This window comes from Oncorhynchus tshawytscha, unplaced genomic scaffold (genome assembly GCF_018296145.1).
Source record: "Oncorhynchus tshawytscha isolate Ot180627B unplaced genomic scaffold, Otsh_v2.0 Un_contig_14168_pilon_pilon, whole genome shotgun sequence".
Taxonomy (NCBI): Eukaryota; Metazoa; Chordata; class Actinopteri; order Salmoniformes; family Salmonidae; genus Oncorhynchus; species Oncorhynchus tshawytscha.
Window position 1 is genome coordinate 85,178 of NW_024609266.1, and position 18,609 is coordinate 103,786.

General features: G+C 44.7%; 1 protein-coding gene and 1 long non-coding RNA gene across 3 annotated transcripts in view; both read left to right on the top strand.

The window, feature by feature from the left end:
• Nucleotides 1-11,697, top strand: part of LOC112240480 (UTP--glucose-1-phosphate uridylyltransferase) — a 66,874-nt gene extending 55,177 nt beyond the window's left edge. For both annotated transcript variants that reach the window (XM_042314705.1, XM_042314704.1), the window contains exons 9-11: nt 981-1,223; nt 3,895-3,999; nt 10,813-11,697. In XM_042314705.1, coding sequence (XP_042170639.1) covers nt 981-1,223; nt 3,895-3,999; nt 10,813-10,920 — 456 coding nt within the window. In that variant the 3' untranslated portion in view covers nt 10,921-11,697. The remainder of the gene's footprint in view (nt 1-980; nt 1,224-3,894; nt 4,000-10,812) is intronic.
• A 692-nt stretch (nt 11,698-12,389) lies between these two features.
• LOC121844515 lies at nt 12,390-13,850 on the top strand. The gene is made up of 2 exons (XR_006082020.1): nt 12,390-12,549; nt 12,582-13,850. It is a non-coding gene; the product is annotated as an uncharacterized LOC121844515 (long non-coding RNA).
• Nucleotides 13,851-18,609: the final 4,759 nt, after the last annotated feature.

Here is an 18,609-nt window from a genome sequence, read left to right on the forward strand (position 1 = left end):
CCTTTACTGAGGAGTGGCTTCCATCTGGCCACTCTACCATAAAGACCTGATTGTGGGAGTGATGCAGAGATGTTGTTAGATGTAGGTAACAGAACACTACTGTATATTATAGAACTACTGACCTGATAATGTTAGATGTAGTGAACAGAACACTACTGTATATTATAGAACTACTGACCTGATGTTGTTAGCTAGTAGATGTAGGTAACAGAACACTACTTTATATTATAGAACTACTGACCTGATGTTGTTAGATGTAGTGAACAGAACACTACTGTATATTATATAACTACTGACCTGATGTTGTTAGCTAGTAGATGTAGGTAACAGAACACTACTGTATATTATAGAACTACTGCCCTGATGTTGTTAGATGTAGTGAACAGAACACTACTGTATATTATATAACTACTGACCTGATGTTGTTAGCTAGTAGATGTAGGTAACAGAACACTACTGTATATTATAGAACTACTGACCTGATGTTGTTAGCTAGTAGATGTAGTGAACAGAACACTACTGTATATTATAGAACTACTGACCTGATGTTGTTAGCTAGTAGATGTAGGTAACAGAACACTACTGTATATTATAGAACTACTGACCTGATGTTGTTAGCTAGTAGATGTAGGTAACAGAACACGCTGCAGGTGGTGATGTGTTATCATGACATAACTCACTGTGATATTCTCTCTCTTTGATATTAAGTGGATCATTCAGATCCTAGTGAAGCAGCCTAAAACTTGTCTCGTGACTAGCTCAGAGGTTCTCCATCTGAACCCACTACCTGAGGCCTACAGTACATTCTTCAGTTTGTTTGTGTATGTGTGCGTGTGTGTCTGTATATGAATCCACTACCTGAGGCCTACAGTACATTCTTCAGTTTGTTTGTGTATGTGTGCGTGTGTGTCTGTATATGAATCCACTACCTACATCCTTTAGTGTCTGTGTGTGTTACTAACCACCTGTTCTCCTGCCAGACACTGGACGGCGGTCAGAACGTGATCCAGCTGGAGACGGCGGTGGGCGCGGCCATCAAGAGCTTCGACAACGCCCTGGGCATCAACGTGCCGCGATCCCGCTTCCTGCCCGTCAAGACCGTCTCCGACCTCCTATTGGTCATGTCCAACCTCTACAGCCTGGAGGCGGGCTCTCTCACCATGAGCCAGAAGAGAGAGTTCCCTACCACGCCCCACGTCAAGCTGGGCAGCTCCTTTACTAAGGTAACTAACGTAACCTTACTATAACTACTAACTAACCTTAACCACACCTCACGTCAAGCTGGGCAGCTCCTTTACTAAGGTAACTAACGTAACCCTAACCTTACTACTACTACTATAACTACTAACTAACCTTAACCACACCCCACGTCAAGCTGGGCAGCTCCTTTACTAAGGTAACTAACGTAACCCTAACCTTACTACTACTACTATAACTACTAACTAACCTTAACCACGCCCCACGTCAAGCTGGGCTGCTCCTTTACTAAGGTAACTAACGTAACCCTAACCTTACTATAACTACTAACTAACCTTAACCACACCCACGTCAATCTGGGCAGCTCCTTTACTAAGGTAACTAACGTAACCTTACTATTACTATAACTACTAACTAACCTCCTTTACTAAGGTAAGGCTGGATTTCCACTGCTGAGGGCAAGATTTAATCAAAGGTGCTTTGTTGACAAGCGCATTGCATTTGAGAAACCAATAAATATTGGTTTTAATCTTAAATAGAGCCCCACGGTAGAGGTGTAATAATACCCATAAAACCTAGCAGTCAAACAGGGAAATGGTTCCAATCGTTTTTCCACCATACATTTTTCCCATAGGGGATTTTAGAAACAGCTTACCCTGGGGTGACGTTTTGATGACCATCTCTTGGACAAGGTGACTTTTAAATATATTTGGCTCTATTTACTCTGATTCGATATCATACTGTGGATCTCTATGGCCAAGTCACCTTTATAAAAGCCTCATGCAGCCGTTTTTTTATTTTGTATATCTCAGTATCATATCATTTCTGGGTAACAATTAAGTACCTTACTGTAATAGTTTTAGATTGAAATGGTCAAAAAGAAACAAAAGTAACATTTTAGCCAAAAACTATTTCTCATGCAAAAATTTTGCTTGGACTGTCTGGGAGTGATCTCTGAAAACGGAAAACCTGCAGAGAGGTTTGGATCTCTTTTTCTCATTGGTCTATTTAACTCAAATACAGACTGGTGATGTCACCAGGCAAGCCAAAACTCCACCCATGCAAGACCTGCTGATTAGAAGGGCCTGTGTAGATTATTCTCTACCAGCAACTATCAGGAAATAATACTCATAAATTGTTCACACTTTTACAGTGTTTGTTTCTATAGCTGTTGTACAATGTAAGCTACCACGTTGTTTTGCTACCATGTTGTTTTCATGTTGTGTTGCTACCATGCTGTATTGTCATGTGTTGCTGCCTTGCTATGTTGTTATCTTAGGTCTCTCTTTATGTAGTGTTGTCTCTCTTGTCGTGATGTGTGTTTTGTCCTATATTTCTAAGTTATTTATTTATATATATATTTAAAAAAAATGGATCCCACGTCCCCGCAGGAGGTCTTTTGGTAGGCTGTCATTGTAAATAATAATTTGTTCTTAATTAACTGACTTGCCTGGTTAAATAAAAAAATTAAAATGTAATACAAACAGAGAAAAATATGAATGTTGCCTGCTCTGGGCCTTTAATGCCAAACCAAATATTTAGTTATTTGAGTTGATTTGGCCATAACAAAAAAATGTGGGTTGCCTTCGTCACTCCCTTTGATTGTTTGCTAGCGGTGGCTAATGTTAGGGGCGGCAGGTAGCCTAGTGGTTAAATCCACGAGCTGACAAGGTAAAAATCTGCCTCTGAACAAGGCAGTTATTAACCCACTGTTCCCCTGTCATTGTAAATAAGACTTTGTTCTTAACTGACTTGCCTAGTTAAATAAAAGTTACATAAAAAAAAAAGATGTTTAATGTTGCTGAAGTTTGTAGTGGATGTTTAAAGAAAACTGAAGCATGGATTACAGTTTCTCCTGGCCCATAGACTACTTTCAGGGTGTAGACTACATCAAGTTGTAAAATCCTGGACTTCCCTTTAATTGTTTAATGAATGTCTCTGATTGGTGAAAGATTTCACTCAACATGTGTGCAGTCTGAATCAGTCCCTGATTAGGAGAGAAGGAAAAACAAATGTTTCGTAAGGACCATAGTTGAATAGCCCGTCCAGATGAAACACCTCCTCTTGGTGTTTGTTGGTTCAGATACATCCTCTACATGCTGACCTTTATTCACAGTATATTTGAATGGGGCATGCTGACCTTTATTCACAGTACATTTGAATGGGGCATGCTGACCTTTATTCACAGTACATTTGAATGGGGCATGCTGACCTTTATTCACAGTACATTTGAATGGGGCATGCTGACCTTTATTCACAGTACATTTGAATGGGGCATGCTGACCTTTAGTCACAGTACATTTGAATGGGGCATGCTGACCTTTATTCACAGTATATTTGAATGGGGCATGCTGACCTTTATTCACAGTACATTTGAATGGGGCATGCTGACCTTTATTCACAGTATATTTGAATGGGGCATACGTAGGGAATCTAAGATCCTTGTCCTTTTCTTCTCACTGTATCCTCCTACAGTTGAACTAAAGCTAAACACACCAAACTCTGCATACATGTTGAGCTGGTGCTCTATTGTTGTACTACCATACATTCACCCTCTGTTTATATAGGTCATCCAGTGGGAATAAACATACCAAGATGGAGGGAGAGAGAGAGCTCTCTCTCCTCAAAGTATGTGTTACTGCTCTAAACTCAGCATGACATACCCGTCTGTCTGTCTGTCTGTCTGTGTGTTCTAAGGTCCAGGAATACCAGACGCGATTCGAGAGCATCCCTGATATGCTGGAGCTGGATCACCTGACTGTGTCCGGTGACGTCACGTTTGGAAAACAAGTTTCTCTCAAGGTGAGTTCACAGGCCCCTGAGGTTTTTTCTGGCTAGGTCACATGGTCAGGGAGATTCTTAGTTCTCTATTATCTCAGAGAAACATCTGGGCCCAGATGGAATGAAGGAACTTCACAATAACAATGATACAGTTGAAGTTGGAAGTTTACATACACTTAGGTTGGAGTCATTAAAACTCATTTTTCAACCCCTGCACAAATGTCTTGTTAACAAGCTATAGTTTTGGCAAGTCGGTTAGGACATCTACTTTGTGCATGACACAAGTCATTTTTCCAACAATTGTTTACAGACAGATTATTTAACTTATAAATCACTGTATCACAATTCCAGTGGGTCAGAAGTTTACATACACTAAATAGACTGTGCCTTAAAACAGATTGGAAAATTCTAGAAAATTATGTCATGGCTTTAGACGCCTCTGATAGGTTAATTGACATCATTTGAGTCAATTGGAGGTGTACCTGTGGATGTATTTCAACTCAGTGCCTCTTTGCTTGACATCATGGGAAAATCAAAAGAAATCAGCCAAGACCTCAGGAAAAAAATGTGTAGACATCCACAAGTCTGGTTCATCATTGGGAGCAATTTCCAAAGGCGTGAAGGTACCACATCAGTCAGGAAATGAACACTTAGTCGCAAATGGGTCTACCAAATGGACAATGACCCCAAGCATACTTCCAAAGCTGTGGCAAAATGGCTTAAGGACAACAAAGTCAAGGTATTGGAGTGGCCATCACAAAGCCCTGACCTCAATCCTGTAGAAAATGTGTGGGCAGAACTGAAAGAGTGTGTGTGAGCAAGGAGGCCTATAAACCTGACTCAGTTACACCAGCTCTGTCAGGAGGAATGGGCCAAAATTCACCCAACTTATTGTGGGAAGGCTACCCGAAACGTTTGACCCAAGTTAAATAATTTAAAGGCAATGCTACCAAATACTAATTGAGTGTATGTAAACTTCTGACCCACTGGGAATGTGTTGAAAGAAATAAAAGCTGAAATAAATCATTCTCTCTACTATTTCACATTCTTAAAATAAAGTGGTGATCCTAACTGACCTAAGACAGGGAATTTATACTATGATTAAATTTGGAAAAACTTTGTTTAAATGTACAGTGGGGCAAAAAAAATTTTTTACTTATTTTCCACCATAATTTGCAAATAAATTCATTAAAACCCTACAATGTGATTTCCTGGATTTTTTTTCTCATTTTGTCTATCATAGTTGAAGTGTACCTATGATGAAAATTACAGGCCTCTCTCATCTTTTTAAGGGGGAGAACTTGCACAATTGGTGGCTGACTAAATACGTTTTTGCCCCACTGTATTTGGCTAAGGTGTATGTTAACTTCCCGACTTCAAATATACGTAATGCATAAGATACCTTGGATGGCTGAGGTGGTTCCCTCCAGAATGCCCTTCCCTAAGTGTAAACTTGATTATTTTGGTCCTGGATAGAGCTCTACTGAGGATCAGTTTAACACGGTAGTATTTTGCTCTAGTCTAGGAGAGGTAGATGCAGACTTCCAACAGGGGGAAGGACAGCATAGGGGTCCAAGGTTCTCCTTGTATTTTCTTACTCTGACCTTTCAGCACACAGACCATGTGATCGTACTAACATTCCTTTCTGATTACTATGACTACGATTACTATGACTACGCCTAATTAACATACTCTGGACTCCACATGCTTTATCAGCTGGCACGTCAAAGGAATTAACCAGGTGGTCAAGTGTAGCCGAGTGTTACGCTCATCTTAAGGACTTAAGTCCGGACACTGTTTTTCTCCTAAAAATCAAATCAAATTTATTTGTCACATACACATGGTTAGCAGATGTTAATGCGAGTGTAGCGAAATGCTTGTGCTTCTAGTTCCGACAATGCAGTAATAACCAACAAGTAATCTAGCTAACAATTCCAAAACTACTACCTTATAGACACAAGTGTAAGGGGATAAAGAATATGTACATAAAGATATATGAATGAGTGATGGTACAGAGCGGCATAGGCAAGATACAGTAGATGGTATCGAGTACAGTATATACATATGAGATGAGTATGTAAACAAAGTGGCATAGTTAAAGTGGCTAGTGATACATGTATTCCATAAAGATGCAGTAGATGATATAGAGTACAGTATATACCTATACATATGAGATGAATGATGTAGGGTATGTAAACATTATATTAGGTAGCATTGTTTAAAGTGGCTAGTGATATATTTGACATCATTTCCCATCAATTCCCATTATTAAAGTGGCTGGAGTTGAGTCAGTGTGTTGGCAGCAGCCACTCAATGTTAGTGGTGGCTGTTTAAACTCTAGCGTCGAGCAATCCCATATCCGGGAGCGTAATCATAGCCTCAAGCTCATTAGCATAACGCAACGTTAACTATTCATGAAAATCGCAAATGAAATGAAATAAATATATTGGCTCACAAGCTTAGCCTTTTGTTAACAACATTGTCATCTCAGATTTTCAAAATATGCTTTTCAACCATAGATACACAAGCATTTGTGTAAGAGTATTGATAGCTAGCACAGCATTAAGCCTAGCAATCAGCAGGCAACATTTTCACAAAAACAAGAAAAGCATTCAAATAAAATCATTTACCTTTGAAGAACTTCGGATGTTTTCAATGAGGAGACTCTCAGTTAGATAGCAAATGTTCCGTTTTTCCAAAAATATTATTTGTGTAGGAGAAATCGCTCCGTTTTGTTCATCACGTTTGGCTAAGAAAAACCCCAGAAAATTCAGTCATTACAACGCCAAACTTTTTTCCAAATTAACTCCATAATATCGACAGAAACATGGCAAACGTTGTTTAGAATCAATCCTCAAGGTGTTTTTCACATATCTATTCGATGATAAATCATTTGTGGCAGTTTGGTTTCTCCTCTGAACCAAATGGAAAAATGCACGCAGCTGGAGATTACGCAATAATTTCGACGGAGGATACCAAGCGGGCACCTGGTAAATGTAGTCTCTTATGGTCAGTCTTCCAATGATATGCCTACAAATACGTCACAATGCTGCAGACACCTTGGGGAAACGACAGAAAGTGTAGGCTCATTCCTAGCGCATTCACAGCCATATAAGGAGACATTGGAACACAGCGCATTCAAAATCTGGGGCACTTCCTGTATGAAATTTCATCTTGGTTTCACCTGTAGCATTAGTTCTGTGGCTCTCACAGACAATATCTGTGCAGTTTTGGAAACGTCAGAGTGTTTTCTTTCCAAAGCTGTCAATTATATGCATAGTCGAGCATCTTTTCGTGAAAAATATCTTGTTTAAAACTGGAACGTTTTTTTATCCAAAAATTAAAAGAGCGCCCCCTATATCGAAGAAGTTAACAGTCTGATGGCTTTGAGATAGAAGCTGTTTTTCAGTCTCTCGGTCCCAGCTTTGATGCACCTCTACTGACCTCACCTTCTGGATGATAGCGGGGTGAACAGGCAGTGGCTCGGGTGGTTGTTGTCCTTGATGATCTTTATGGCCTTCCTGTGACATCGGTTGGTGTAGGTGTCCTGGAAGGCAGGTAGGTTGCCCCCGGTCATGCGTTGTGCAGACCTCACTACCCTCTGGAGAGCCTTATGGTTGTGGGCGGAGCAGTTGCCGTATCAGGCGGTGATACAGCCCGCCAGGATGCTCTCGATTGTGCATCTATAGAAGTTTGTGAGTGCTTTTGGTGACAAGCCGAATTTCTTCAGCCTCCTGAGGTTGAAGAGGCGCTGCTGCGCCTTCTTCACGATGCTGTCTGTGTGGGTGGACCAATTCAGTTTGTCTGTGATGTGTCAGCCGAGGAACTTAAAACTTACTACCCTCTCCACTACTGTTCCATCGATGTGGATAGGGGGGTGTTCCCTCTGCTGTTTCCTGAAGTCCACAATCATCTCCTTAGTTTTGTTGACGTTGAGTGTGAGGTTATTTTCCTGACACCACACTCTGAGGGCCCTCACCTCCTCCCTGTAGGCCGTCTCATCGTTGTTGGTAATCAAGCCTACCACTGTTGTGTCGTCCGCAAACTTGATGATTGAGTTGGAGGCGTTCGTGGCCACGCAGTCGTGGGTGAACAGGGAGTACAGGAGAGGGCTCAGAACGCACCCTTGTGGGGCCCCAGTGTTGAGGATCAGCGGGGTGGAGATGTTGTTGCCTACCCTCACCACCTGGGGGCGGCCCGTCAGGAAGTCCAGTACCCAGTTGCACAGGGCGGGGTCGAGACCCAGGGTCTCGAGCTTGATGACGAGCTTGGAGGGTACTATGGTGTTAAATGCCGAGCTGTTCTAGAGACCCATCTCTGGTCCAGCTTTATTTCACTCCAACTTTGGTGCTGAGGCCAGAGGGGCAGCCATCCTGATCAGAAAAGGCACCCAGTTCGTCTCCTCCAAAGTCATTTCAGATACTAATGTTAGATATGTTATAGTGATGGGGAAATGGTTTAGCACACAGGTTATTCTGACTAACCTCTATGGTCCTACTGGGGATGACGCTCAACTGTTCTCTGACGTCATCGCAACACTTCCCGACCTTAACTCTCATCATTGGATGTTGGGCGGATATTTCAATTGTGTATTGAATCCAAGTCTAGACAGATCCAGACCCGAAGCCCAACAATGTCATTTCAAAATCAGGCGCAGTGTTTAACTCCTTTCTAGAATCCTATAATTTGTCTGATTCATGGAGGAGGAGCAATCCCACTGCTAAACAGTACTCCTTGTTTCCTCCAGTCCACAGCTCATACTGTAGGATTGACTTGTTTCCTCCAGTCCACCACTCATACTCTAGGATTGACTTGTTTCCTCCAGTCCACCGCTCATACTCTAGGATTGACTTGTTTCCTCCAGTCCACCGCTCATACTCTAGGATTGACTTGTTTCCTCCAGTCCACCGCTCATACTCTAGGATTGACTTGTTTCCTTCTGGACAATAGAATTCTTCCTTTTGTAACTAATAGCCAATATCACAACATCCTTGTCTCAGACCATAGACCTGTCCTATCTCAGACCATAGACCTGTCCTATCTCAGACCATAGACCTGTCCTATCTCAGACCGTAGACCTGTCCTATCTCAGACCATAGACCTGTCCTATCTCAAACCATAGACCTGTCCTATCTCAGACCATAGACCTGTCCAGCTAGATATCCACTCTCCGGACAGTACTGTGTCACAACTCCCGTGACGACTTGACCCACTACTACTATCCTGTAGTGCCTTTAAAAAATACATATAAACTCACATTGATGTCTTTTTACAGATCAATGTCACCCCTGACATGTCTCATTCTACTGTGTGTGAGATGTTAAAACCTTATCTAAGGGGCTACATTATTTCATACACAGCATATGACAACGAACAGCAAACGCTTAGCGACGCTATAACAACTCATTTTAGATGTGGACAACAGATATGCCTCGTCTCCGATTCCTGAACTCTACAAAGAGAGACTGCTACACCAATTAGAATTTCACAATCTTTCCACCAAACAAACGGAGCAGCTTCTGTTTAAGTCGAGGTAAAGATTCTCTGAACACAGAGAGAAAGCAAGTTGTTATCTCACCAGCTTCAACAATCCACTGCAAGCAGCACCATACCTGATATCTGTGTTGCAGCTGATTTAACTTCTACCAATCCCAAAGAAATCAACAATCAATTTAAGCAATTCTCCTCTTCCTGACACATCTCGTGTGCATTTCTAGACAATCTGGACATCCCCTGTCTACATTCAAACCAACATGGATGCCTCAATAAGTGATGATGAAGCTACTCTGGCAATCCAGTCCATGCAGAGTGGTAAAGCCCCTGGGCCTGATGGCTTCCCTGTTGAGTTTTATAAAGCCTTCTCCTCTAAATGATCCCCATTCTTCAGCTCAATGTACATTGAAATCCTTTCTAGTCAGAAACTGCCACAGACACCCAGGCGACTATTTCGGTTTTGCTTAAAAAAGACAAGAATCCCCTAAGACTGTGGCTCATACCGCCCTGTAAGCCTTTTGTGCTGCGATTATAACATTCTCACTAAGGTCGTCTCTCGCCGTTTAGAGACAGTGATGCCTAATATAATTAACTGTGATTTATCTCAGGTGGACAATCTTTCTATAGTATGAGCCGGCTATTTAATGTTCTTTATTCTGCCCACTCAACTCTACAGCCAGAGGTCGTCAGCTCTCTTGATGCTGAAAAGGCTTTCGACCAGGTTGGGTGGGAATATCTATTTACAGTACTAGAGACTACAGTACAGACTACCTCTCTATTTACAGTACTAGAGACTACAGTACTATCTCTCTATTTACAGTACTAGAGACTACAGTACAGACTACAGTACTATCTCTCTATTTACAGTACTAGAGACTACAGTACAGACTACAGTACTATCTCTCTATTTACAGTACTAGAGACTACAGTACAGTACTATCTCTCTATTTACAGTACTAGAGACTACAGTACAGACTACTATTTACAGTACTATCTCTCTATTTACAGTACTAGACTACAGTACAGACTACAGTACTATCTCTCTATTTACAGTACTAGAGACTATTTACAGTACTAGAGACTACAGTACAGTACTATCTCTATTTACAGTACTAGAGACTACAGTACAGGAGGGAGGGAGGGAGGGAGGGAGGGAGAGATGGGTGGAGGGGAGGGAGGGAGGGAGGGAGGGAGGGAGGGAGGGAGGGGGAGGCGAATGAGGGGTTGTACTGTTTTTGTTGCTATAGCTGAAAATCTAAAATAAAGTTGTTTTTTTTAAATTAAAGAGCAAATAAACTGAACCTGAACTTGCCTTTTTAACCCCTCCTCTCCTCCCTGTAGGGAACGGTCATCATCATAGCCAATCACGGAGATCGTATCGACATCCCGGCTGGAACGATACTGGAGAACAAGATTGTGTCGGGCAACCTTCGCATCCTGGACCACTGAAGCCTTTAACTACTCCTCCAGCACCACATCCACCACCATCATGTGACAAAGCCAGACACATCCACCACCATCATGTGACCAAGCCAGACACATCCACCACCATCATGTGACCAGACACATTCACCCCAATCATGTGACCGAGGCAGACTTGATCCAGACTCCTTTAAATAAACTCCTTAGAGAGGGGTGTCATACCCAACAGATTGTGATGTGATATCCAAGCTATACTATACCTGTAGTATTTCAGCTCCCTGCCCATTAGATTCCCTTACTGGATGAGAATCGTGATAGAAGTCATATGGATGTGATGTCAATGGGAGATTCAATATCTACAGTACATGTCAGTACAGTCTTAGACTGGGATTCAATATCTACTGTACATGTCAGTACAGTCTTAGACTGGGAGTCAATATCTACTGTACATGTCAGTACAGTCTTAGACTGGGAGTCAATATCTACTGTACATGTCAGTACAGTCTTAGACTGGGATTCAATATCTACTGTAAATGTCAGTACAGTCTTAGTCTGGGATTCAATCTGATCGGGGATTTGGACAATGCACCATTTAAAGGTAACTCCTGATTGAGCCGACAGATACAGTGTTTACCGTGGATGTAGTGACCATGAACGTGGGACATTGCCTTTAAAACATGCATTCCAGACAAAGCGGGATCGGATTGCATCCCGGCCCTAATTCACCATTCAATATTATATAATGTCCACAACAATATCGAAGGAATACCAGTCAACAATATTATGAAATACTTGTCATTGTTATTTTGAAGGAGTTTTTTTTTTTTACATCAAAATGATTATTTCACTGTAATCTTATTCCACTTGTACCTTACTGTCTCTTCATCCCTCTCTCCACCCCTCTCTCTCTCCCTCTCTCCACCCCTCTCTCTCTCCCTCTCTCCATCCCTCTCTCTCCCCCTCTCCATCCCTCTCTATCCCTCTCTCCATCCCTCTCTCTCCATCCCTCTCTCTCCATCCCTCTCTATCCCTCTCTCTCTCCATCCCTCTCTATCCCTCTCTCTCCATCCCCCCTCTCTCCATCCCTCTCTCTCCATCCCTCTCTATCCCTCTCTCTCCATCCCTCTCTATCCCTCTCTCTCCATCCCTCTCTATCCCCTCTCTCTCCATCCCCCTCTCCATCCCTCTCTATCCCTCTCTCTCCATCCCTCTCTCATCTCTCCATCCCTCCTATCCCCTCTCCATCCATCCCTCCTATCCCTCTCTCCATCCCCTCTCTCCATCCCTCTCTATCCCTCTCTCTCCATCCCCCTCTCTCCATCCCTCTCTCCATCCCCTCTCTCCATCCCTCTCTATCCCTCTCTCTCCATCCCTCTCTCTCCATCCCTCTCTCTCCATCCCTCTCTCATCTCCTCTCCTCCATCCTCTCTCTCCATCCCTCTCTCTCCATCCCTCTCTCTCCATCCCTCTCTATCCCTCTCTCTCCATCCCTCTCTCCATCCCTCTCTCCATCCCTCTATATATCCCTCTATATATCCCTCTCTCCACCCCTCTCTCCCTCCCTATCCCTCTCCATTCCTCTTTTCAATAGCTCTCTGTCCAGAAAGAGAGAGAACGGTTGCATTTTCTGCTCAAGTGTTGTTCTTACACACAGAGGTCTACTGTAGGAGAGTTGATGACACACAGAGGTCTACTGTAGGAGAGTTGATGACACACAGAGGTCTACTGTAGGAGAGTTGATGACACACAGAGACCTACTGTGAGAGTTGATGACACACAGAGACCTACTGTAGGAGAGTTGATGACACACAGAGACCTGCTGTAGGAGAGTTGATGACACACAGAGACCTACTGTAGGAGAGTTGATGACACACAGAGACCTACTGTGAGAGTTGATGACACACAGAGACCTACTGTAGGAGAGTTGATGACACACAGAGACCTACTGTAGGAGAGTTGATGACACACAGAGACCTGCTGTAGGAGAGTTGATGACACACAGAGACCTACTGTGAGAGTTGATGACACACAGAGACCTACTGTAGGAGAGTTGATGACACACAGAGACCTACTGTAGGAGAGTTGATGACACACAGAGACCTACTGTAGGAGAGTTGATGACACACAGAGACCTACTGTAGGAGAGTTGATGACACACAGAGACCTACTGTAGGAGAGTTGATAACACACAGAGACCTACTGTAGGAGAGTTGATAACACACAGAGACCTACTGTAGAAGAGTTGATGACACACAGAGACCTACTGTAGGAGAGTTGATAACACACAGAGACCTACTGTAGGAGAGTTGATAACACACAGAGACCTACTGTAGGAGAGTTGATAACACACAGAGACCTACTGTAGGAGAGTTGATAACACACAGAGACCTACTGTAGGAGAGTTGATAACACACAGAGACCTACTGTAGGAGAGTTGATAACACACAGAGACCTACTGTAGAAGAGTTGATGACACACAGAGACCTACTGTAGGAGAGTTGATAACACACAGAGACCTACTGTGAGAGTTGATAACACACAGAGACCTACTGTAGGAGAGTTGATAACACACAGAGACCCACTGTAGGAGAGTTGATAACACACAGAGACCTACTGTAGGAGAGTTTATAACACACAGAGACCTACTGTAGGAGAGTTGATGACACACAGAGGTCTACTGTAGGAGAGTTGATGACACACAGAGACCTACTGTGAGAGTTGATGACACACAGAGACCTACTGTAGGAGAGTTGATGACACACAGAGACCTGCTGTAGGAGAGTTGATGACACACAGAGACCTACTGTAGGAGAGTTGATGACACACAGAGACCTACTGTGAGAGTTGATGACACAGAGACCTTCTGTAGGAGAGTTGATGACACACAGAGACCTACTGTAGGAGAGTTGATGAAACACAGAGACCTACTGTAGGAGAGTTGATAACACACAGAGACCTACTGTAGGAGAGTTGATGACACACAGAGACCTACTGTATGAGAGTTGATAACACACAGAGACCTACTGTAGGAGAGTTGATGACACACAGAGACCTACTGTGAGAGTTGATGACACACAGAGACCTACTGTAGGAGAGTTGATGACACACAGAGACCTACTGTGAGAGTTGATGACACACAGAGACCTACTGTAGGAGAGTTGATGACACACAGACCCACTGTAGGAGAGTTGATAACACACAGAGACCCACTGTAGGAGAGTTGATAACACACAGAGACCTACTGTAGGAGAGTTGATAACACACAGAGACCTACTGTAGGAGAGTTGATAACACACAGAGACCTACTGTAGGAGAGTTGATAACACACAGAGACCTACTGTAGGAGAGTTGATAACACACAGAGACCTACTGTAGGAGAGTTGATAACACACAGAGACCTACTGTAGGAGAGTTGATGACACACAGAGACCCACTGTAGGAGAGTTGATAACACACAGAGACCCACTGTAGGAGAGTTGATAACACACAGAGACCTACTGTAGGAGAGTTGATAACACACAGAGACCTACTGTAGGAGAGTTGATGACACACAGAGACCTACTGTAGGAGAGTTGATAACACACAGAGACCTACTGTAGGAGAGTTGATGACACAGAGACCTACTGTAGGAGAGTTGATAACACACAGAGACCTACTGTAGGAGAGTTGATGACACACAGAGACCTAGGGCTGGATTCATCTCATATCACAGAAGTTCAGCGTTAAAGCGCCATTTAAATGAGGAAACGGTGAATGCGGTCTCCGCTAACCCGCTAACGTTGCCTTTACATTTCTATTGCGCTGTAGCGCAGATCTTCAGCACAACGGATTGAATCAAGTCCCTGCTATCAGACGGTTGAATGACAACTCAACGTCTGAGGGGCCTACTGTCTGCAGAACGGGAGTCTGAAAGCAGTACGAGTGTTGTCCTGAGACTGAAAGAAATACGAGTGTTGTCCTGAGACTGAAAGAAATACGAGTGTTGTCCTGAGACTGAAAGAAATACGAGTGTTGTCCTGAGACTGAAAGAAATACGAGTGTTGTCCTGAGACTGAAGGGGAGTCCCAGCTGCAGCTGATGTTATTCTCAAGATGAATAAAGTGCAATATGAAATTAGCTGAAGCCTCTTGTCTGTGTTTAACTGTTTTACAGGACTACTATGGGAATTTAGACTTTAAGGTAATTTACTCGTGAGCCAACATCCGTAGTGTTTGCGGTCTCTGTGAACGTCAGGGAAATTGCCTTTTAAAAGGCACATTTTCAGTGTGTTTGTCGACAACACACCTTTCATTGAACCCAGAGGTTCACTCTTATTACAATAAAGTACAGCACACAGCATCTGTACTGCTCTTTCCTTCTCCAACTCTTTCCTTCACATCAGTGGTTTTCTGGGACATCTGTACTGCTCTTTCCTTCTCCAACTAGGGGTCTTTCCTTCACATTAGTGGTTTTCTGGGACATCTGTTGGTCTTCCCTGTTGGTTACGTAGGGGGTCTTCCCTGGTGGTTACGTAGGGGGTCTTCCTGGTTTTCTGGTTCTGTAGGGGCTCTTCCTGGTGGTTACATAAGGGGTTTCCCTGGGGTTCTGTACTGGGGTCTTCCCTGGTGGTTACATCAGGGGTCTTCCCTGGGACATTACGTAGGGGTCTTCCCTGGTGGTTACGTAGGGGGTCTTCCTGGTGGTTACATAAGGGGTCTTCCCTGGGGGTTACGTAGGGGTCTTCCCACCTTTCACGTCCAAGGGGGTCTTCCCTGGTGGTTACGTAGGGGGTCTTCCCTGGTGGTTACGTAGGGGTCTTCCCTGGTGGTTACGTAGGGGGTCTTCCCTGGTGGTTACGTAGGGGTCTTCCCTGGTGGTTACGTAGGGGTCTTCCCTGGTGGTTACGTAGGGGTCTTCCCTGGTGGTTACGTAGGGGTCTTCCCTGGTGGTTACGTAGGGGGTCTTCCCTGGTGGTTACATAAGGGGTCTTCCCTGGGGTTACGTAGGGGGTCTTCCCTGGGGGTTACGTAGGGGGTCTTCCCTGGTGGTTACGTAGGGGGTCTTCCCTGGTGGTTACGTAGGGGTCTTCCCTGGTGGTTACGTAGGGGGTCTTCCCTGGTGGTTACGTAGGGGTCTTCCCTGGTGGTTACGTAGGGGGTCTTCCCTGGTGGTTACGTAGGGGTCTTCCCTGGGGGTTACGTAGGGGTCTTCCCTGGGGGTTACGTAGGGGGTCTTCCCTGGGGGTTACGTAGGGGGTCTTCCCTGGTGGTTACGTAGGGGTCTTCCCTGGTGGTTACGTAGGGGTCTTCCCTGGTGGTTACGTAGGGGTCTTCCCTGGTGGTTACGTAGGGGTCTTCCCTGGTGGTTACGTAGGGGGTCTTCCTGGTGGTTACGTAGGGGGTCTTCCCTGGTGGTTACGTAGGGGGTCTTCCCTGGTGGTTACGTAGGGGTCTTCCCTGGTGGTTACGTAGGGGTCTTCCCTGGGGGGTTACGTAGGGGGTCTTCCCTGGTGGTTACGTAGGGGTCTTCCCTGGTGGTTACGTAGGGGGTCTTCCCTGGTGGTTACGTAGGGGTCTTCCCTGGTGGTTACGTAGGGGGTCTTCCCTGGTGGTTACGTAGGGGGTCTTCCCTGGGGGTTACGTAGGGGGTCTTCCCTGGTGGTTACGTAGGGGGTCTTCCCTGGTGGTTACGTAGGGGTCTTCCCTGGTGGTTACGTAGGGGTCTTCCCTGGTGGTTACGTAGGGGTCTTCCCTGGTGGTTACGTAGGGGTCTTCCCTGGTGGTTACGTAGGGGGTCTTCCCTGGTGGTTACGTAGGGGGTCTTCCCTGGTGGTTACGTAGGGGGTCTTCCCTGGTGGTTACGTAGGGGCCCTATTTTACATTTTTTCTAAAGTGTAAAGTGCTTCGTGATTGGCCGGTTTGTACTCAACAACACAATTATCCTCTACAGTGGAAACCGTTCAACAGTCTTCGAGATATGTTTTTATTTAACCTTTATGTAACCTTTATGTAACCTTTATTTAACCTTTATTTAACCTTTATGTAACCTTTATGTAACCTTTATGTAACTAGGCAAGTCAGTTAAGAACAAATTCTTATTTACAATGACGGTCTACTGCGGCCAACCCCGGATGACGCTGGGCCAATTGTGCGACTCCAAATCACGGATTCGAACCGGGGACTGTAGCGACGTCTCTTGCACTGAGATGCAGTACCTGAGATAGCTGCACACAATTGAGTGTTTCTGAACACAGTCCATGTCCACAGTCAACATTCTGCAGAAATCTATTTCCACTCTGACGACTCAAGGTCTTTGAGAATCTCCGCAGGCTGAAGGCAGTTATACTGCAGTCACAAGGTAATGCAGAGCCAGTGACCCGGTAAACCTACACTGTTAATGGCCTGAGCCGTGGCAGGAACAGAGCCGTGTGTGTGCAGAGTCCTGGGAACATAAAGATAAGCACTGGTCAGTGGAAATAAGGCCTGCCCAAGCAGTTGGTCAGCGAAAACACAAACACTATTTAGTGCTTTAACCTGTGGTGGGAAAAGTACCCAATTGTCATATTTGTCACGTCTATGTTTTGTGTTTCTGTGTTTTTCTATTTCTGTGTTCGGCCTAGTATGGTTCTCAATCAGAGGCAGGTGTCGTTAGTTGTCTCTGATTGAGAATCATACTTAGGTAGCCTGGGTTTCACTGTTGTTTTGTGGGTGTTTGTCACCACACGGTACTGTTTCGGTTTGTTCACGTTTATTGTTTTGAATTCTTAGTGTTCAGTTAATGTTTTTTAAAATAAACGATATGGACACTTACCACGCTGCTCATTGGTCCTCCGATCCTTCTCGCTACTCCTCCTCAGAAGAGGAGGAAAACCTTTACAGAAACACCCACCAACCAAGGACCAAGTGGCGTGGTAACAGGCAGCAGCAGGAGAGGCAGCGATACCTGGAGAGATGGACTTGGGAGGAGATTCTGGACGGCAAAGGACCCTGGACTCAGCCAGGGGAATATCGCCGTCCCAAAGCGGAGCTGGAGGCAGCGAAAGCAGAGAGGCGACATTAAGAGGAGCTGGCACGGCAGAGCGGCTGGAAGCCCGAGAGACAGCCCCAAAAATGTCTTGGGCTGGGGCACACAGGGAGTGTGGTGAAGCCAGGTAGGAGACCTGCGCCAACTTCCTGTGCTTACAGGAGAGAGAGAGGGACCGGGCAGGCACCGTGTTATGCGGTGGCGGGTGTATAGCCCGGTGCGGTACATTCCAGCTCCTCGTATCGGCCGGGCTAGAGTGGGCCTCGAGCCAGGTGCCATGAAGCCTTACGCATGGTGTCCCCGGTTCGCCAGCACAGCCCAGTGTGGGCTATTCCACCTCGCCGCACTGGCATGGCGAGCGGGAGCATTCAACCAGGTAAGGTTGGGCAGGCTCGGTGCTCAAGTGCTCCAGAGCGCCTGCATGTGCCACCTCCACGCACCAGCCCTCCGGTGGCAGCCCCCCGCACCAGGCTGTCTCTCCGTCCTTTGCCTACAGCTCATCAGAAGAGGAGGAGGAAAACCTTTACAATATTTGAGTAAAAGTAAAGATCCTTAATAGGAAATGACTGAAGTAAATGTCATCCAGTAAAATACTACTTGAGTAAAAGTCTACAAGTTTTTGGTTTTAAATATACTGAATTATCAAAAGTAAAAGTATAAATCATTTCAAGTTACTTATTTAAAGCAAACCAGACGACACCATTTTTTACGTTA